This window comes from Pteropus vampyrus, unplaced genomic scaffold (assembly GCF_000151845.1).
Source record: "Pteropus vampyrus isolate Shadow unplaced genomic scaffold, Pvam_2.0 Scaffold208, whole genome shotgun sequence".
Classification (NCBI taxonomy): Eukaryota; Metazoa; Chordata; class Mammalia; order Chiroptera; family Pteropodidae; genus Pteropus; species Pteropus vampyrus.
The window spans coordinates 3,297,439-3,315,989 of record NW_011888989.1 but is presented as its reverse complement, the minus strand read 5'-3'; the positions used below and the strand labels follow the sequence as shown (position 1 = coordinate 3,315,989).

The window sequence follows — 18,551 nt, the reverse complement described above, 5'->3', positions numbered from 1 at the left end:
TGACCCTGATGGCACGTTCTGCTGCTAAACTTACAGGAAAAAATTAAGTCAATGGGTAAGGCTTTTTCTTTGTTTTACATTTTAGTTCCATAAATTCTGCTTAAATGACCAATTGAAAGAACAAGTTCCATGTAAGAGAATATTCATCACAACTTGAAGATAGCCCTTTACATTTAAATTTTCTGTGTGTGATTTTGTATTGTAATGAACAAATTAAGGAAGTATTTTCTACTCGTGGACCTGTTCCATGTTGTTCAGACTGAATTAAATCTATCACAATTTCAAGATATCCCACAAAGAGATCTGCACCTTTGTCTCCTGAGCTTCAGAGAACTAGCTTGCCAGTCACTAGTGCAAGTGAGAAAGGCTCTGTAGGGACCAGGGTCAGAACAATCAGAGCTTCTCTCAGGAGGGGGACTTCGCATTTCACTCTGCTAAGTTCCCCCCTCCTCCCTCCCATTAGAGTTGACATTCAAAATTATTTTATATTAGTTTCAGGTGTACAGCAGAATGGTTAGACATTTATATAACTTACGAAGTGGTCCCCTGATTAGTCTAGTACCCACCTGGCACTATACATAGTTATTGTCAGCTAAAGTTTAGAAAATGGGTAGAGCTGACGTCCCTGGTAGAGCAGGGTGAGGAGATTTTTCAGAAAGATCCTATTCCTATTCAAGCTATGTTTCCTGGTCTGTGAAGACCTGCCTGCAGATGACTTACAGGGTTTTGTCTTGGCAGAGAGGTGAGTGGGCTTGTGATAGGAGAAAACAGAGTCTTAGTTTCTTGTGAAAAGATGTTGGTGTGCAGGTGGAATGTCTCTGAGTAAAGTGCTCCAGATTTATATCACAATCGTTCTGATACAAGCCCTCACCTACTTGGGGCTTACTCATTTTTTCTGTTTTGGCCAAGAGACTGCCTTAGATAGATTCCTATAATTATTTAAGTTCCATTTGCCCTGCCCAGAAAGAGTTTATAGAACATTGTGTTTTTTTACTTACTGTTAAACTATTTTATAGACGGAAGCAATTTTAGAGAAAAAGACCCCGTTCCTCTAAATTTTCTCATTCTTTGTTAACAAAACTGTAATCAATTGATATTTTGGACTATTCTTTTTCAACTGACATTATTCCATTGATACATTTCTAATTCCCATATATGGTTCATTTTGAATGGTTAGGTAATACTCGATCATTAACATGCTATAAAGTACTTAGCCATTCTCTTACTATTTACTTACTATCTAGCCTTTTCTTTTTTTTTTTTTTTAACTATTTAAAAAATGATTTAGGATAATTTTTTTGAGGTTGTAGTAGTTTATAGCTCTTGCAACACACTTCTTTCCAGACTGTGTGACAGAAAGACCAAAACCAATCTATTTGTGCTAATGTTGAATATGAGTACCATTTACCTACCAAAGTGAAACATAAAATCACTGTCAGAACACCCATGCGGAATTAAGTATCTACTACATCAAACACAACCTCAGTGAGTACTCTTGGATCAGCAACCTCTGCTCTCACCCCTTCTGTCCTTTGACCGATAGTAATAATAATTTCTTAAGACTTTCCTATGTGCCAAGCACTCTACTAAACACTTGATTTACCTTATAGCATTTAATTCTGGCAATACCCCAAGAGAGATACTATTATTACCTCTATTCTGCAGATAAGGAAACTGAGGCTCAGAGGTATGAGTTGCCCAGGGTCACGGAGCTTGGAAATATCAGATCCAGGCATGTTTTTAGAGCCTGTGGTCTTAACTCTGAGCTCTACCACCTTGAAATCCCAGAAGATGCTACAGCAGATGGGGAACATCTGGAAGAGCCCGCTAGATAATCCCCCCTCCCACAGATGAACATTTCAGAAGGGCACCTGACTCCTCTAGGGAGAGGAAAGAAACACCTTTTAGGTGTTTCCACAGCTTTTAGGTAGCAGTCAGCAGCACCATGCCACAGCCTGAGACCTCAACTCCAAGAAGTTGGGGACCCTAGGACCAAAGAAATGGAAAATCAAATCCTTTTACTTTTTTGTATTTCCACTACAGGAAGTCCAGACCAATGGCCTCAGCAACTGGCTGTCCTAAGACCCTGCTTCACCATATAACACCTTTCCCATCCATCTGTGAGCCCAGGGTACAATCCTGGAGACCAGCTAAGTGGGGGCATTTGAGATCCCGACTCTCAGAATTCTAAAAATCTGTTAGGTGTGGGAAACCCTGGTGTCTCCACAATTCTCTTCCCTTACTGTCTGCAGGTAAAATCCATCATGTCCTCAAGCAATTCTATTTCAGTAAAAATTCAGAGGTCCTCGCCCCATGCTTATTCACTGAGATATTTTCATACTCACGGCATCATTGTCCTGCATTTAAAAACCTCAGTGCAGATGTCATTCACTGAGCCGGCTGCCAATGTGGCTCCCTATATCAGTTTTAGAAAAACCTTGTTGGGAATTTTCTAATATGGCTTTTAAGGGGCCAATCCCCTTCTAACAGACTTTAAGCATCACTTGTGGCCCGCCACGGTTGCATAAGCTCACTTGAGCTTGGCTAGCACCTGGCTTTCTCATTTGACAGTGCTGAGTCTCCTTTAGCCTCCACATCTGAGGGCAGGTGCCTGGCAAATCATTAGCAGGGTTCTATTTTATCAGTGGGTTCTATCTGCTTTAGTAGCTGTGGTCAGGATACTTTTCAGAAAGGACAATCTGGAATTCCAAGGACCATTTCCAAAAGTCAACCAGAGCTGGAGGGTGAGTGGCAGAGCACAGACCTCAGCATGGGAAACCATGTAGAAACTACTTAGTGAGGCAGGTATTTCCCCAGTTTGCAACTGTGGAAACTGAGGCTGATTGCATTTGAGAAACTTTGCCTCAAGTCACAAGGCTATTAAGTAGAGGAGCAGGAGCTAGAATATGAGCTTGTGGTCTCATTTGCCATAATTGCAGTTAGACACTAAATATAGTGCCCTGGTGGTCAGAGGAGGGATATTGAATCAGCCTTTTTCACCAGGAGAGGAAATGAAGACTCAGGAAAGTCAAGTGACTAAGGCATGCCAGGAGTGGCAGGCAGAGCATGCTAAGCAGCTGATGCGCCAGGAGTGCTGGCGAGCTTCTCTGGAGCCCCCACTCCCTCCTTAGGCTGGATCACCTCTTTAAAAGATCAGGGCCTGAGTGGCTGGGGAGGTGTTCCTTATAGCATGGTGCCTGTCACCAATTAGCTTATACTAGGTCTCCTTTTCCCCTCTGACCTCCCCCACTGCAAGCAACAGGCACCATGTAGGGCACTCCAACAAATACCAGTGTAGGCCGATGGCTCACATGCTCACTTCTCACATCCCCCAGGCTCTGGGTTGGTTTCTTAGTCATCTGGTCACTCTGTGCCCATTCATTCAGTTAGGAAGAGAAGCAGCATTTCTTGAGTGCCTACTATGTGTCAGGCACTGAGCAAGCTACTTTTAAACTTACTGATTCACGTCATCTACCCAACAACCCCACAAAGTGGACACTGTTAGCCTCCTTGTTATAGATGGGAAATGAAAGCTCAGCAAGATCATGAAACAAGACCAAGGTCATACAGACCCCAGCAGTTGGGAGCCCAGGTCTGCCTGGCCTTGGAGCCAGTGCCCTTTCCACCTGCCATCCTGCCGGGATGCTCTCTTCCCTCTGTGCTTCAGCAACCCAACTGCTATGACGATTCTTGACAAAACATTTCCTATTTTCAGAGCTGGCCCAGGACACACTCTGGGATCCTGCTCATCTCTCCCACTGGGTAGCATTCTCCCTCCCACCTGCTCTTCTACTGGTTATCTACACTAAGTGCAAATTTTTGGCATCAGCCACTGCTGGGTAGGATTTGGTAAGTCCCAGCGACTTTCTAGGGCCCTGGAATATTGCCATCAGCACCGAAGGATGCCCTCACCAGACACCGAACCTAGTTAAAAGAAAAAAAAATCACAGCAAATATAGACCTGTGGGAAACAGGCACATGTCCACACTGCTGGGGGTACTTTCAAGGAATGACATTTCTGGAGAGCAACCTGGTGACAATAGCAAGAACTAAAACACACTCACAGCCTTTGATCTGATAATCTGGTAATTTTAGTCTGAAAAATAGATCCCAAGAAAATATCCTCTCTCCCCTTCCCCGCCCCCAAATTCAAAGTTATTCTCAGCAACACTATTTACAATAGCAAAAAACACCACAATCTAAAACCTGAATAATCTAAAATAAAGCTGTCACTTGAAAATGAGAGGTATGAGGGTTATCGCAAATCTAAGGAAATGTCAAGGTCAGGTGTCTTGTTCAGTCTTTTATCCCTGGTATTTAATCCAGAGTCTTGCCCTAACAGGCACTCACTATGTTCACTGTTGAAGAAATGAGTGTTGTGAGGATTGATAACACATGGAAGGTGGGCACAGTAGTGCCAACTCACAGAAGGCACTTCATATATGCTCCTCTAATACTTGAAAATCCAAATCCACAAGAAAAATTCATAAGAAAATTAAAAACAGCACAAAAATATGTAAATACTAATCATTACAAAAACACAGAACTTTAACATATATAGTATATACATGAATATAGAATATGCACAGATAAAAAAAGGGAAGGATATAAGACGAATTGCTTAATAGACTTCGTTTTTGTTAAAGCTGTTTAAGTCTGTACAAGAAAAAAGATAAAAACAAACGACAATGACAAAACGTTAACATCATTAATCAGAGAGGGCAAACGGGAGAAAGCAGGTGCAAAAACAAAGGTAGGACGGAGAGAAAAACAGAGTTACAATCAAACCTCACTTATTCATTTACTCATTTTTTTAAAGCATTTCCTTGGCACATACCATGTACCAGGGACTCAGATATAACGGTAGTGATAAGACAGACACTGTCATTGCAGTGGGTTCCTGCAGGGTGGGGAGAAGCTCCAGATCCTGGGCTGGCCACAGCTTTGGCCTCCTGAGCAGTAGAGAGCAGGTTCCCTCTCAGGAGGCAGGCTGCCTGAAGCACTTGAGGTGAGTGAGTGAACAGCCCTCCTTCTCCGTGGGATTCTGCCTGCAGCCAGAGCCAAGATCCTCTTAATAACATTAGGGCTTTTATTGCCCCGGCTGTTCCACGGTGTGACCCGAGCCAATGTGGTAGTGGAGGGGTTGACAAGCTGACAAGTAGTTCCGCCAGCATGGTGTTAACTTCTCCATCAGATTTACCTCTCATCACAACTGCCCAACATCCCCACTGCACAAGTCACAAGAGTTTAAACATAGGACCACCACGGCTGAGGTGAGAAGTGGTTGCTCCCAGTTTTAAAATAAGCTGTTGAATTCTACTTTCAGATGGCATGTGTGGCATCATCCCTGCCCCAGGGGCACCAAAGAGACAGGTGTGACAGGCAGCCAGAGCTGCACAAAGCAGGAGGCATAGGCTGCGGGACCTTTGGGGAGAAGATACATGAACAGGGATTCCCAGTGTCTAAAACACCTAAACGGCTGGGCTGACTCTTCCCAATACTGTCTTGAGGCAACTGCAGTGGACTTGACCCAGGTGCCTTGAGCTAAGCACATTAAAAAGCCCCTGTCCCTGTCACAGGCGTGCCTTACCCACACCTCAAGGAAAGGGGGGAGGATCCTGATTTATGAAGTAGAGAAAGTGCTCAGGCCACACTTACACCTCAGACACCACCCAGTACAGCAGAGTACTCTTCACTCTTGGGACGGCAGGGTCAGGGCCCCCAAATCTGTCTTTATTAAAAGGTCCTGAGGTGATTCTCATGCTCTGCCTCAGCTTTGGGAGTCACCGGAAATATGGACCAAACACTGGTGTGTTTGGGATCAGAAAGATCTGGGCCAAATTCCAGCTCTGTCAGTCATTAGATCTGTGACTTGGGCAAATAACCTCTGGGTCCCAGCTTCTCCACCTATAAAAATGGGAAAAACAGTGCCCACATCATAGGGTCACAAGTGAGAACATGCCCCTACAGCACAGACGGCCCCAACTTAGCACACATCACATGTTAGTTATGATCACTGGTTTACTGGGCTAGGTGCACTGTCACTGGACACACCTGGAGGGCAGGTGTCTTGTTCAGTCTTTTGTCGCTGGCATTTAGTCCAGGGGCTCGCCCTAAAAGGCACTCGCTATGTTCACTGTTGAAGAAATGAGTGTTGTGAGGATTGATAATACATGGAAGGTGATCACCACAGTGTCAACTCACAGCAGGCACTTCATATAAGTTCCCTTAATACAGGAAAATGTAGACTAAAACAAAATACAAGTAGTAGCTTTCCTAAGTGGGTAGTTCTCTGCCTTCTCCTGCCCTTGAATTAAAACTATTCCATTTATAAGAATCCTATGGGAGCACATTGTTTAAGGAACACAGGCTGAGCAATGAGAGGCTGCCACTGCTTGTTTTCTATCTGTACCAACCTCCAATTTCAGGAGCGCAAGGCCGTATCTCCTACAATAGAAGGTGCAAAGTCTCAACTCACGGCTAAGCCCACAGCGTCACTCAGAACCACTCACCCCACAGGCTGTCGTGGTCCTGCAGCAGCCACTAATAACGGAACCATTTCTGTTCTCCTTGGAGTGGCAGTTGGCAGTGGCAAACAGGAAGTTGTCTTGAAACAGGGTGTGGTTGTGCCCTGTCAATATAGGCGTACAGAGACACACGCTTCCCCCACCCCCCAAGCCTCCTTCTGTTTCCCTCTGCCCTCTTCTTCAGGAGCAAAAGGTCTGAATTATTTTGGTAAAAACAAAGCTTTTTACATGATTTAAGATCAACCATCACTACCATACAAACAAAAACCTAGGGCAGAAAGGATTCTAAAATACAGCAAGGATCTCTTTTCCTACCATCAGTCACCGACTTGTGGCACTGAGTTAGTAACTGACTGTGTGCATGAGCGTGTGCGCTCTTTCCCCTTTATTTCTCCATAGGCACACAGGAAACTAAACCCAAGCTAGAAACCAGGCCAGGTACACTGCCAGTCATCCTAGTGAGACAGCCAGTCTGCCAGCGGGCCAGCCACCTCCGCTTACTCAGCGCCCACTGTGTGCACACGCTGGACCCAGGACCATCCATGAATAAGACAGAAGGAAAAATGCAGGTCACTAGTTTTAAGCAATTTTTAAAGTGTGAGTAAAAGAGACCTGAAACATTTTTTAACACAGATTACATCACATACAAACGACAAAGAAAAATAATTGCTGAAGAGATAAAAGCATAAAGTATAGTTGGAGCTGCACATGAATGTAGAGAAGTGGGGTGACGAGTTGGCGAGGTTTGCTACAGCAGGCGTCCCGGTGCTATGGGAGGTGTGCTAGGAAATTTTCCACTCCGCTCCTACCCAGGCCCCGAGGCTTGTGCCTCCAGAAGGGCTGTCCAAAATAGACCGGTCCCCAACCCAGCCTCCTACTCCTGACCTCTTTCTGAGGCGGTGCCTCTCCCCACTCCATGCCTCAGCCCTGTCTCTGCTCTGGCACCAGCCCACAGCCCAGGAGCACCGTCTTTGCTAAAGCTCAGACTTGCTAACTGGGTTGTGGGCTGACAGCATGCTCCGCCTGCCAGGCTCCGTCTTCCGCGGCCTGGGCCCAGCCCCATGTCATCCTGTGTGGCCAATGTGCCCTGTGCTCACACTTACACATCCTGGGGAGGCAGCCTTGCCGTTAGGATAAGGAGGCTGAGCCTGTGACACGCTGGGCAGTGCGACTCGTGGGAGACTCGTGGGAGACATTTCCTGGCTCCTGGCGGAGGGCCCTGGCCAGTCAGAACGCACCACTTCCCCTTTAAGAGAGCACGCCCAGATGTGATTAGGAAAAGGCAGAAAGAAAAGCCCGGAACAGTCAGGGTTGTATCCTGAATTTGGCAGATGAACTTGGGTTTTCCTGAACTGTACACATAAGGTGTGGTCAGAGGCAGCAGGCTCCTCTGAGGCTGATTTGAGCAGTCCCTGTTGGGGAAGGGCCAGGCCTTCCTGCAGCGTGAAGGCCATATACAAGCATCTGGGCCCCAGCTCCTGGAGCCACTGTCCCCCTCAGCCTTGTCCCGGCAACCAGCAGGAGCCTCAGGACTTCCCACTCCTTCTTCCCTCATGGCCTGCTCATCCTGATGGGCAGTGTCCATTGTGTTACCTAAGACTAGCTTTGGAGGTAGTAGAGACATATTACAAAGACTGAAAGATACTTTGTGGGGCATTTTAACTATTAATGCAAGCAGGGAGTTTTCATTCATTCTGGATATTTCAAAAGTTTACGCCCTGATCTTGGCCAAGGTACAATAGATGGGGGAGGGATGTCAAAAAACAAACAATGGTTCACAAAAGGTCACATGCTACACAATTTCATTGATAATGAAATAGCCAGAATAGGTAAATCCATAGAGACAGAAGCAGATTAGTGATTGCCAAGGGCGAGGGGAAGACGGGAGTGGGGAGTAATTGCTTAATGGGTGTAGGGTCTCTTTTGGGGTGAAAATGTTTTGGAACTAAGTAGAGGTGATGGTTTCACAACATTGTGAATGGACTCAGTGCTAGTGAATTATATGCTTTAAAATGATTAATTTGGTTATGTGAATTTCACCTCAATTAAAAAAAAAAAACAGTGATAGAGTGTGTTTTGGGCAACTTTATCTTCTATTAGGATCTCTCTGGTGTTTCAGCCAACATTTCTTTGTAAAATCTGGCTATTACCTGATAAATCTTTACTTAATCCTGGCTGAGGAGTATAAGCCTTTTAATGGGGTGGGGCGGCGGGCTGGGGCGGGGTGGAGCCAACTGTTAAGAGACAAAAGCTTCCAAGACCCAGAAGTCTTATATCTTTTATGGAGAATTCAGACTGTGGAGAGATAGCATCATCGCAAAACATGCCACATAAGCTAGGCAGTGCCCACTTGCCTTTGCGAGGCTGTCTCAGGTCGGGACCTCCCATCAGCAGCTAGCTGGACAATATAACCAAAGCCAGAGAGAGTGAGTCTTCCACTGGAGGATTATTCAGAATAGGACTTTGAACTTCTGGGTTCTTGGCTTCATTTTCCCCTCTTGTAGAGAGTTTCTCCCCAGAATGAAGGAGAATTAATCAGTTTCTGACTGATTTCTGAGGGAGCTGTGCTGTTTGGCAAAGCTTTAGGCAGAGACAGGCTGCTGAAGGTAAGGCTGTGAGCCTTGTCCTCCAGACCTTAGGCCAACGGGTCAAGGGCTAATAAGCACACTCCCCCCACTGGATGTTGCAATACTTAGAAGAAACACAGGTGAAAGGGCAGGCCCCGTGGCCCGGGAGCCTGAGTCTTTCCAGAGACAAATATGAACAGCTTTCCTGGAATCTGTTTTCTGAGAGTCCCAAGATGATCTAGAGGGCAGAGATGTGAACAGCCGCTGTGGGCCAGCTCTCCCAGAGCCTTGGGTCCTTTTGGAGCACTTTCCTCTGCCTCTTTCAGCCTATTCTCTCTCCTTACACCTCAGATGCCAAGGTAATAAGTAGGTGGCCTAAGTTCCCAGCAAACAGGTGACTTATTGAGATGCAAATATTTATATTGCTCTAGCATCCAAGGAGCAAGAAGATTTGAACTTTAATTCTAAAAACAAAAATAGGCAGGCTCAACCCAATAAAAAAATGGACAAAGGACTTTGAACAAAGAAGGTGAACAAGCATATGAAGAAATGATCAACATCATTAGTCGTGAGGGAAATGCAAATCAAAATGACAATGAGATACCACTTCATACCTACTAGGATGGCTATAAAATTGAAACCCACCCACCAAAAAAACCCCGGAAATTGGAATCCTTAGGCACTGTCGGTGGCGATGTAAAATGGTGCAGCCTCTATGGAAAACAGTATTATGGTTCCTCAGAATATTAATCACAGAATTATCATATGATCCAACAATTCTATCCCTAGGTATATATCCAAAAGAAATGAAAACAGGTACTCAAACAAGTCCTGTATACGAATGTTCATAGCAGTACTATTTGCAATAGTCAAAAGGCAGAAACAAAACAAACGTCCATCAATGGAATAATGGATAAACAAATTGTGGTATGTATATACATACAATGGAATATTAGTCAGCCATAGTAAGGAATCAAGTACTGATTCGTGCTACAACCTGAATGAATATAGAAAATATTATGCAAATGAAAGAAGCCAGAAACAAAAGATCACGTATTATATAAATTATTCATATGAATTGTGCAGAATAGGAAAATTCATAGAGACAGAAAGCAGATTGGTGGTTGCCAAGGACCGAGGGGAGGAGGATGGGGAAATAACTGCTTCATGGCTATAAAGTTTTATTTTGGAGTGATGAAATATTTGGAAGTAGGCAGAAGCAGTGGTTGTACAATATTGCGAATGTATGCAATGCTACTGAACTGTTCATTTTAAAATAGTTAATTTGATTTTATACAAATTTCACCTAAATAAAAAAAAAAAAACCCCCGCAGGACATAAGGGCCAGGACAATCCACAAAAAGAACCATCAGTTTCAGGAAAACTGAAAGTTACCGTCAAAGCCCTTCTCGGAATCACTTAAAAAAGGTAATTTTTAAGTTAAGGTTATTAAGGCGGCCAGCAAGAGAGAGCAGACGAGCTTTCCAAGACAGCAGTTCCCAAACATGGCCAATCCAGGTTCCTGAAGAAGTGTTAATTTGTCTGAAATAATATCACACACGTGCGTGCACGCATGCCCACGCACACCCCAAGCAGGCTGCACTAGCTATTTACTAATGGGACACTGAGGCAGAGCTCGCCTCTGGAAGCTCCCTCTCCTCTGAAGCCCCGGTATTTCTACCAAAGGGACCCAGGTCTTAGACTCCAACAGGAAAGGAGATAATTATTTTCTCCGAACCTTTCTTGGGGCTGTCATCACCTCCTCAGCACTCCAGCCAAGGGGCTGCCACACCTGCCTTCTCCACCGCAGGCCTGAGTGGATGGTGCTTTCCAAGTGCGCACCAGGTGAGACAGTTCTTCCCTACGTGGAGCTGCCCTATAGTGTCCACGCATCAATCCCATTTCCGCCTTATGGGTGTCACTTTGAACCAGTCCAGTTCCCCTTTCATGGGGCTCCTTGCCAAATATTTGTTCCCTGAAATCTTTCTCCAGGCTAAATGCCCCCCGGCCATCTTTTAAACCATTCCTCTCTACGGCCTTGCCACCCTGGACACATCCGATCTCGTCCAATCTCGGAGGCCTTGCTACCCTGAACACACCTGATCTTGTCTGATCTCAGAAGCTAAGCAGGGACAGGCCTGGTTAGTACTTGGATGGGAGACCACCTAGAAAGACCAGGTGCTGTAGGTGCAAAAAATAATAAACAAACAAACAAACCATTCCTCACAAAGTATCGTTTTCTCTGTTCCTCCTGATCTCTGGGTCCTTTTGGCTCTTATTGTCCTTCCTAAACTGTGGAACTAAGAAGAAAGAACATAGATGGAGTCTGAGCAGGTCCTAGAAGTTTCGGATATTATTCTCTCATTAATACAGTTAAAGACCCAATCTAGATTTTTTATTTCTGATAGCTGCATCACCCCTAAGTCTTATTTCATACATTTGCTGCCAAGCCTCTTATCCACAGGTATCCTTTGAAAATGTCATCTTGTTGGAGTCAGTCCACTCTTCCAGCCTGTGTTCTCCCTCCCAAATCTACCACCTGAAAACTTGATAAGCCTGCCACTAATGCCATCCTTCTTCCAAATCCTCATTTATAATGTGGAAGAGGACAAGGCCAAGCGTGCAACGTGATACATCCCCCCAATGTGGCAGCGAGCTGTGAATAGCACCCTTGAGGTGTGATTCTACTGAACCACTTGCCATTCAGGGCAGGTGTGTCACTCAGTCCACATTTCTTCATCTTCCCTGGTAAGGATCTCATGTATGACTGACAAATGAAGCTAACAATAGACCCCCCCCCCCGCCCCCGGCCTCTGACCAGCGGTTTAAAAGACTAAGTGTAAATAAAACTCTTAGAAGAGTGCATCGCACATGGTGAGCAATCAAATATATCGCCCTTATAACTTATAAGAAATACAATAGTAGAAAAACAACTAGACTTCCAATTTCCAGACAAACTACCTTCTTATTGGCATCCAGATACAGACATTAGGCAGGTGAAATCTATAGGAGCACTGGCATCCAAGAGCTGGATTCTCAATCCTGGCTCTCCTTCCAGAATTTCCATGCTCTGAGGTTAACTGATACCTGCCTTTCCAGGGATATAGGGAGGAGTCAACGAGATCAGGCATGTAAAAGAGGTTTAAAAGTTGAGTCAGGCTAAGCAAACATAAAGGAAGAATATTATGATTATTACTGCTATAAATCTCTCATAAATGCCATTTCCATTGGAAGAAACCTGCCTGCTAAGACAAAGAAGAACCCACAGATGCCCTCTAGCTGCCAGAAGGCAATCAATGAAATGTTCCAGCACAGAGCAGCAGGACTGCTACAACGGAACAGGTTCCTGATTTCCTCTCCCAGCAGCAGCCACCTTCTCTCTCAGTTCAGACACTGGGTTATAAAAGGTAATGGATTCTCCCACCAGCCTTCCATTGTCACCTTGTTGAGACCAGGACCTGAATCTGCAGCAGAGATCTGGCAGGTAAGGAAGCGCCGGGAGGGGTGCTTTTAGCTCCCCTCTGGCTTGACCCCAGCTATTCCTTGGGTTTCTATTCTGAATGGCAGTTTCTAAGAATACTGGGCTTTTGGCTCTGACGTTCTCAGGGCAGGTACCCAGAAAACCTGTTCTTGTCTCAGCTGAGGATGTTTGCCCCAGGGAAGGAATGGTCTTCACGGAGAAAAGATCTGGGGGGAAATCTTTGCAAAGGGCTGTCAGAGGCCAACCTGCAGGCCCCTAGCCTTTCAGGGTCAAAGATGTCCCACAGCAGGAAAGAGGGTGAGAGGACCACATGCTCCTGGGGAAAGAGCAGCAGTTAACGTGAGGCAATAACTGGCTGAATTCTCCTCTCCTAGTCCATGTAAGGTTGGTCTCCCAACTTCCAAAAGCAATGAACATCGAGGGCAGATTTTAAACACGCACGCGCACACACGCGCGCGCACACACACACACACACACACACACACACACACACACACTTGTTGGCAAGATACTGAGAGGATCAAGCCAATGAATCCATTAACAGATGAATGAATTTGCCCAGGAAGAAGAGGCCCAGAGGGAAGGTAACAATTTCTGTTGGATGACTTCTGGAGCCCACTGCTCCGCAAGCCACTCCCACTCATCCTATCCCTCCAGTAGTCTCCCTCCAGACAGGTGGGCAGCTGAAGTCACCTAAAAATCATCACAGGACACATAAAAGCTAACTCGGACTTTCACAGCCATTGACAACTTCTTGTGACTTCTGAACATATTTTTCTCTCTCTCATTGTATTTCCTTGACTATGCACCCACGCAGAGGCGGTGCCTGGTTCTATACACTCACATGGACAGGAACGGGTCACATGAATCTCTACATCATGGCAGTTATTGCAGTGTCCTGATGCCGCTACTTATCAGAGTTGAGGCAGGACCAGGCTTAGCTGAGGCAGGACCTGATTGGTGTTATGAGGGGCATCCTGTACCCCCAACTCAGCACCCAAATTCATATGTTTAAGTTTCAATCCCCAGGACCTCAGAATGTAGCTGTATTCAGAAAAAAATGTTTTCTACAGAGATGATTAAGTTAAAATGAGGCCAGTTAAATTAAGGTGGGGCCCTAATCCAAGATGGCTGGTGTTCTTTTAAGAGCAGATGAGACACTAGGGGTGTGTGTGTACAGAGGAACAACCATATGAAGGGGTAGTGAAGAGACAGCCATCTGCAAGCCATGGAGCGAGGCTTCAGGAGAAACCAACCGTGCCAGCATCTTGATCTTGGACTTCCAGCATCCAGAACTGTAAGAGGATTAATTTCTGTTGTTTAAGTCCCCCAGTCCGTGATATTCTGTTATGAAAGCCTAGGCAAATTAATATAATTGGTTTACCCAAAAACTGTTCATGTTCACTGGATAAGGAAGAAAAATATAGTATGGAGGGAAGAGGTCAAGAGACACCTAACCTCTGACATAATGTGGATCAAATGCATCTTCTTCCTTGCTCTGTGGCATGCCATTTCAATGGCAAACTGTAGCAAGGTCAAAGTAGGGACAGTCTCTTGATCCTTGACATTTAGCAAATCTTGTCTGCCCTGGAGGCCTGAGGCTGAGGTAATGTACAGGTACATAGCTGCTGGTCTGAAACAGCGTGACTTCAAGCCACAGCCCAGAAGAAACCAACTCCTTTTATCAGCTTACTTTCTTGTTCAGCCTCTTATCCTGTGGGTTCTGATAAATCTATTTGCCATTGCTGTCCTTCCAGAAAAAGATAAGATTGTGAGGGTGAGAGAACTAGACCGAGTGAGGTAGCTGCCAGCACATTCACAGGTTTGACAAAGTGACACAGACCACCTAGCCCAGTGTTGCTTTTAACCAGGAATCCACCCAACAGCCAGGTTCTGCCTGGATGCTTCCCCGCCCAGGCTCTAGAACCCTCTTAAACCCTGGGCTTCACACTGAGTATGGGGCAAGCAGAATCACTCCCCTGGGGGCCAGGAGGGAAGGGCTCACAAATGCTCACTGCTGCTAAGGGGCCCAGACACACCAGAAGGACAGCTAATCACTGATCTCTCTCCTGGCTGGGGGAGTGGTGGCGGGGGGGGGCGGGGCGGGGGGGCGGGGGAGGGTGAGGTGGGGGGTGGGTGGGCTGGGGCAAGGGGTAAATTAGAGATAGGAAGGAGAGTGTTTGAAAGGCATTGTCAGGCCGAAGTGAGGTGGGGCTGGGAGGGGCCACACCGCTCTAGGAGACAAAACTGACAGGCTGGCAAATGGCGGCACCTTCCTACACTTTCCCAAGGTTATCAGGGTGGGTGGGTTTGGCCAATTCAAATGCAAAAGCCCAAGGGCAGGATGGCTGGGAATCCTTTTAGTATTCATAGCCATTCCTCTCCAATAGAAAGGCCTGAAGGCTCCCTTCCTGGTCTCTTTATTCACTCTGGCCCCGAGGTTATTTACACAGTGGGGCAGAGCCCCCATAATCACTGCTAGCTGAGACACACGCAAACCAGCACACACCTCCAACCTGTAGCCTTCAAAAGGTAGGCCTCAAATCCTATCCCAACCTGATCCATTGGAAGAAGAAAGGGGAACGATGGAGCAGATCTGAATCAAATTAGAATAGTTTCAAACATCTGCACTGCAACCAGTTCGGCCAGTTTGGAGGGGGCAAGGAGGAGGCGAGGGTCTCGATGGATAATATCCAGCCTGAGCTCAAGCTCCCCAGCTCCACTGTGCAAACCAAGCACCATCTCCAGCCTTTTCTACTGGGATTAAAGGGCTAGACTTGCCCTTCACCAGCTCAGTGGGGCTAGCATGAGAAAACATAGGTCATGTTCTAGAAAGTAAGGCAGCCTCATCATTATTCTCTGCAAGCAAAGTTAGAGGAGGCCAGGAAAACAAACTCCCTTCTCGAAAATCCCCCCGGACCCCCATACTTTCATGTAGATGAGAGAAACATGGAGGAGAAAAAGAAATCACTCTCGGCAGCACTCAGCAGTTATAGCAACGCCAAGCCTCAGCCTAATGGTCACTTTTATTACCTTGGAAATTTCCGTTTCAACTCTCCATTTTCGTGTGTGTGTGTTTGTGTGTGAGTCGGTGATGCTGAGGTGAGAGGAGGCTTGGACTTGTCCGTGAGGGACCCAAAGACCTGGATTAGGGCAGATTCCCTACTCAGAAGGTCTTTCGCACAGCCCAGATGATGTTTACTGTTTTCTCCTTCCTTCTCTATTTGTTTGGTTTAAAATATTTAGCCGGAGGCACAATGAAGTGTCTCATTTACGACATTCTCCTGGACCATTAGACTGGGACTCCACACTCATTACACGGATGAACGTGCCACTTACCCATGCAGATTCCAGGAGCTGCAGACACAGAGATGGGAGGTGCTCGAGGTACGCTGTCAAGGGTTGATTTAATTACATAGCCATTCAGCGGGCAAAACGGAGCAACTTTTAGCCAATTGTCCTAGTAAACATTATGGGAAACCCTTTCACAGAGTGCTAATTCTGGCTTAGTGATTTCAAACGTGCCCAGCTTTAGTTCTCATTCAAATACGCACTGGGCCACCAAAGATGCTACCACCAGGCCAGAAAAATCAAACAGAGGCATGCTGTCTCACAGTTGGTTATTCTCTAAATGTTACAAACACCTGAGTATCACTGTTATTTAGGTGAGGACAAACTTGAAAATGCACTAACTCTCCTGCGGCCATCCTTCCTCTGCCCCTCCCCCAGGCTCTCACAGTCTCACCAACCGGCTTCTGGGCAGGCTGGGGATGGCCAGCTAACACTGCTTCTGTGGGTTGGACAAAACAACCACTGCAAGCCCACTTTGGACGCTTGAAACAATACCCAATCACTGCATGCACCCTCCCTGAGCGCCCCAGAGGAAATGGCATCATTACTTTCATTTTACTCCGTTTGTGACCAACCAAAGGAAAACAACGCGTTCTAAGACAACTACCAGGGTATCTGATATTGGCGGCCAGAGAGCATGCTCCGGAATGTTATCAAATGACCTCGCGGAGAAATTAATTTTCAGGAGCTAAAATAACCCTCTGTTGCACATGCACTGCCGTTTCCCTATCTGCAGAAACGGATTTCACTTTCCACAGTTAGAATAGAAAACGCTCATGCATCCCCATTTCTTCAAAAAAGTCTATAAATAACCCAGGATCAGCAAAATTATGCAAAACATCCTGCTAGAAGAAGAAATGTAAACTAAAACCACTTACAGAGACTCAGGCTGCCAACTTAATCTGATTCTACGACGACTGTAAACATGTTGTACTTTTGGAACCTGAAGCAATCCACATTAGCACGATGCCGTCACAAAAAAAAAAAAAAAAAGAAGAAGAAAGAAAAATCCCAACAGCTAAACGACAACAAAAGCCCAACCCCGACACGAAGTACCGAGGTTGAGTGTTCTGCACTGTCCAGGGCCGACGGCTGACCAGCTGTGGTCAGTACCAGCTATCCCAGCTTGCACACGCCAACTGTTTTGACTACAGGCACTTGTTAAACACAGAGTTTCAGGTCCTACCAGTTGGACACCAGAAGTTCATAGAACTGACCCAGTGCCAAGAACAACAAGCACAGAAAGCGAAACGGCTGCCTCGTGCGCTGTTTTTGTTAACTGTTTATGCAAGCCCAAAGCAACTGGGTAACAGTTAAGAATAAAGCAAAATTTAAATAACAAAAACAAAAGATTACCACCTTGAAGGAAATGTAGATGCTGGCAGATAAAAGACACAGTCAACCTAGTTTATTGGTGGGGTGGTTGGGGGTTTTCGGAGAGAATCAGTGGTGGGGAGGGGCAGGTGTCACATGACAAACTGTGGTTATTAGCAGAAGGAACTGGGTGCTTCCTTGAAGCATCTTTTACTTACGAGATTGACTTAAGAGATTTTGCAAACGCCGTGGCCTTGGTACACGTCTGGGGTGACTGCAGAAGCATTGGGATTTGGAAGTCAGTAAATCCCAGAGGAGAAAAAAGGGGTGTGCTGAGTGGAGTTTTCAAGACACAGGAAAGTTCCCTGGTCCATGCAGTGAGGCCACTGAGCCGCATAAGAAGCAAACGGAGGTAACAGTGTCCCTGGGCTGTTTCTGAGCTAGTCCTGAGAAAGATTTCCCTTTTCCTTTTGAATTTAGAGTTGCCGGGGTCAACTTTTCTCCCTCATTGGGACTGGAGTCTGTGCTCTCTTTAGGTGATAACGAATAAAGTACTTTCATCTGGCAGATTCATGTTTATTCTGGAGAGCAGATGGCATTCCCCTGGTCCTGGGGGTCAGTGCAATGGTAGTGGATGTGAACCCACACAGTGGCTGCCCCTTTCCTCTCCAAGGAACCCACATTTTATTGCAAACTATATATAGAAATGCTTTCACTGGGATCCAAAATAGAGGACCTGGAGTGAAGTGCAGCAGATGCCCGGCGGATCCAGAGAGAAGAGCAAAGGAAACTCAGAGCATCCAAGACAAAGGAAGGAGCAAGAGAGGAGGAAGGCTGGAGTGGGGGAGAGAACGGGAAAGGGACGCCTTGGAAAGAAGGGTCAGGTTGGGCAAAGTTAGTCTCATACTGGCCCTGGCCTCTGGGCTGTCAAATGACTCCTTAAAGCGGCCCCAGAACTGTTGAGCCGTGCCGCTCACTTAGAGCTCTGTGGTTCCATGTTTCCTTCACTCGCATTGTTGTTTGACCCTCAGAAGCATCCTGCGAGATGGGGAGGACTGGTATTATTATTCTCATTGAACAAAGGTGAACAACTGAGGCTCAGAAAAGCCTTGGTCTCAGCCCCGAGAATGACTTGTGCTGGTGGGGTGGTTTATTATTCGCGAAGCACTTTAAAAGTGGTGGCCTTTATTGGTCTCACTTTCACAGACAGGTAAATCGAGATTTTAGAAAGGCTGCAAATCATGTCCAAGGCCACACTGCAAATCATGAACAGGACCGGGTCTCCAACTTCTAACCCAGTTCTCCTCCTTG

General features: G+C 46.0%; 1 protein-coding gene and 1 pseudogene across 10 annotated transcripts in view; one reads left to right on the top strand and one right to left on the bottom strand.

Annotated features, from left to right (window-relative positions):
* Window positions 1-18,551, bottom strand: part of ATXN7L1 (ataxin 7 like 1) — a 219,884-nt gene that overhangs the window by 47,054 nt on the left and 154,279 nt on the right. The window contains exon 1 of one of the 10 annotated variants that reach the window (XM_023537979.1): window positions 16,805-16,898. The exons of 6 other annotated variants lie outside the window; for them this stretch is intronic. Coding sequence is in view for 1 of the 4 variants with exons in the window: in XM_023537978.1 (XP_023393746.1) it covers window positions 15,915-15,918 (4 nt within the window). In the remaining 3 variants the exon portion in view is untranslated. Of the gene's footprint in view, window positions 1-7,630; window positions 7,756-15,914; window positions 16,000-16,804; window positions 16,899-18,551 lie in introns of those variants that run through there. 3 more of the 10 variants (XM_023537978.1, XM_011372513.2, XM_023537981.1) reach the window with 3 other exon arrangements.
* Window positions 11,166-11,284, top strand: LOC111747055 (annotated as a pseudogene).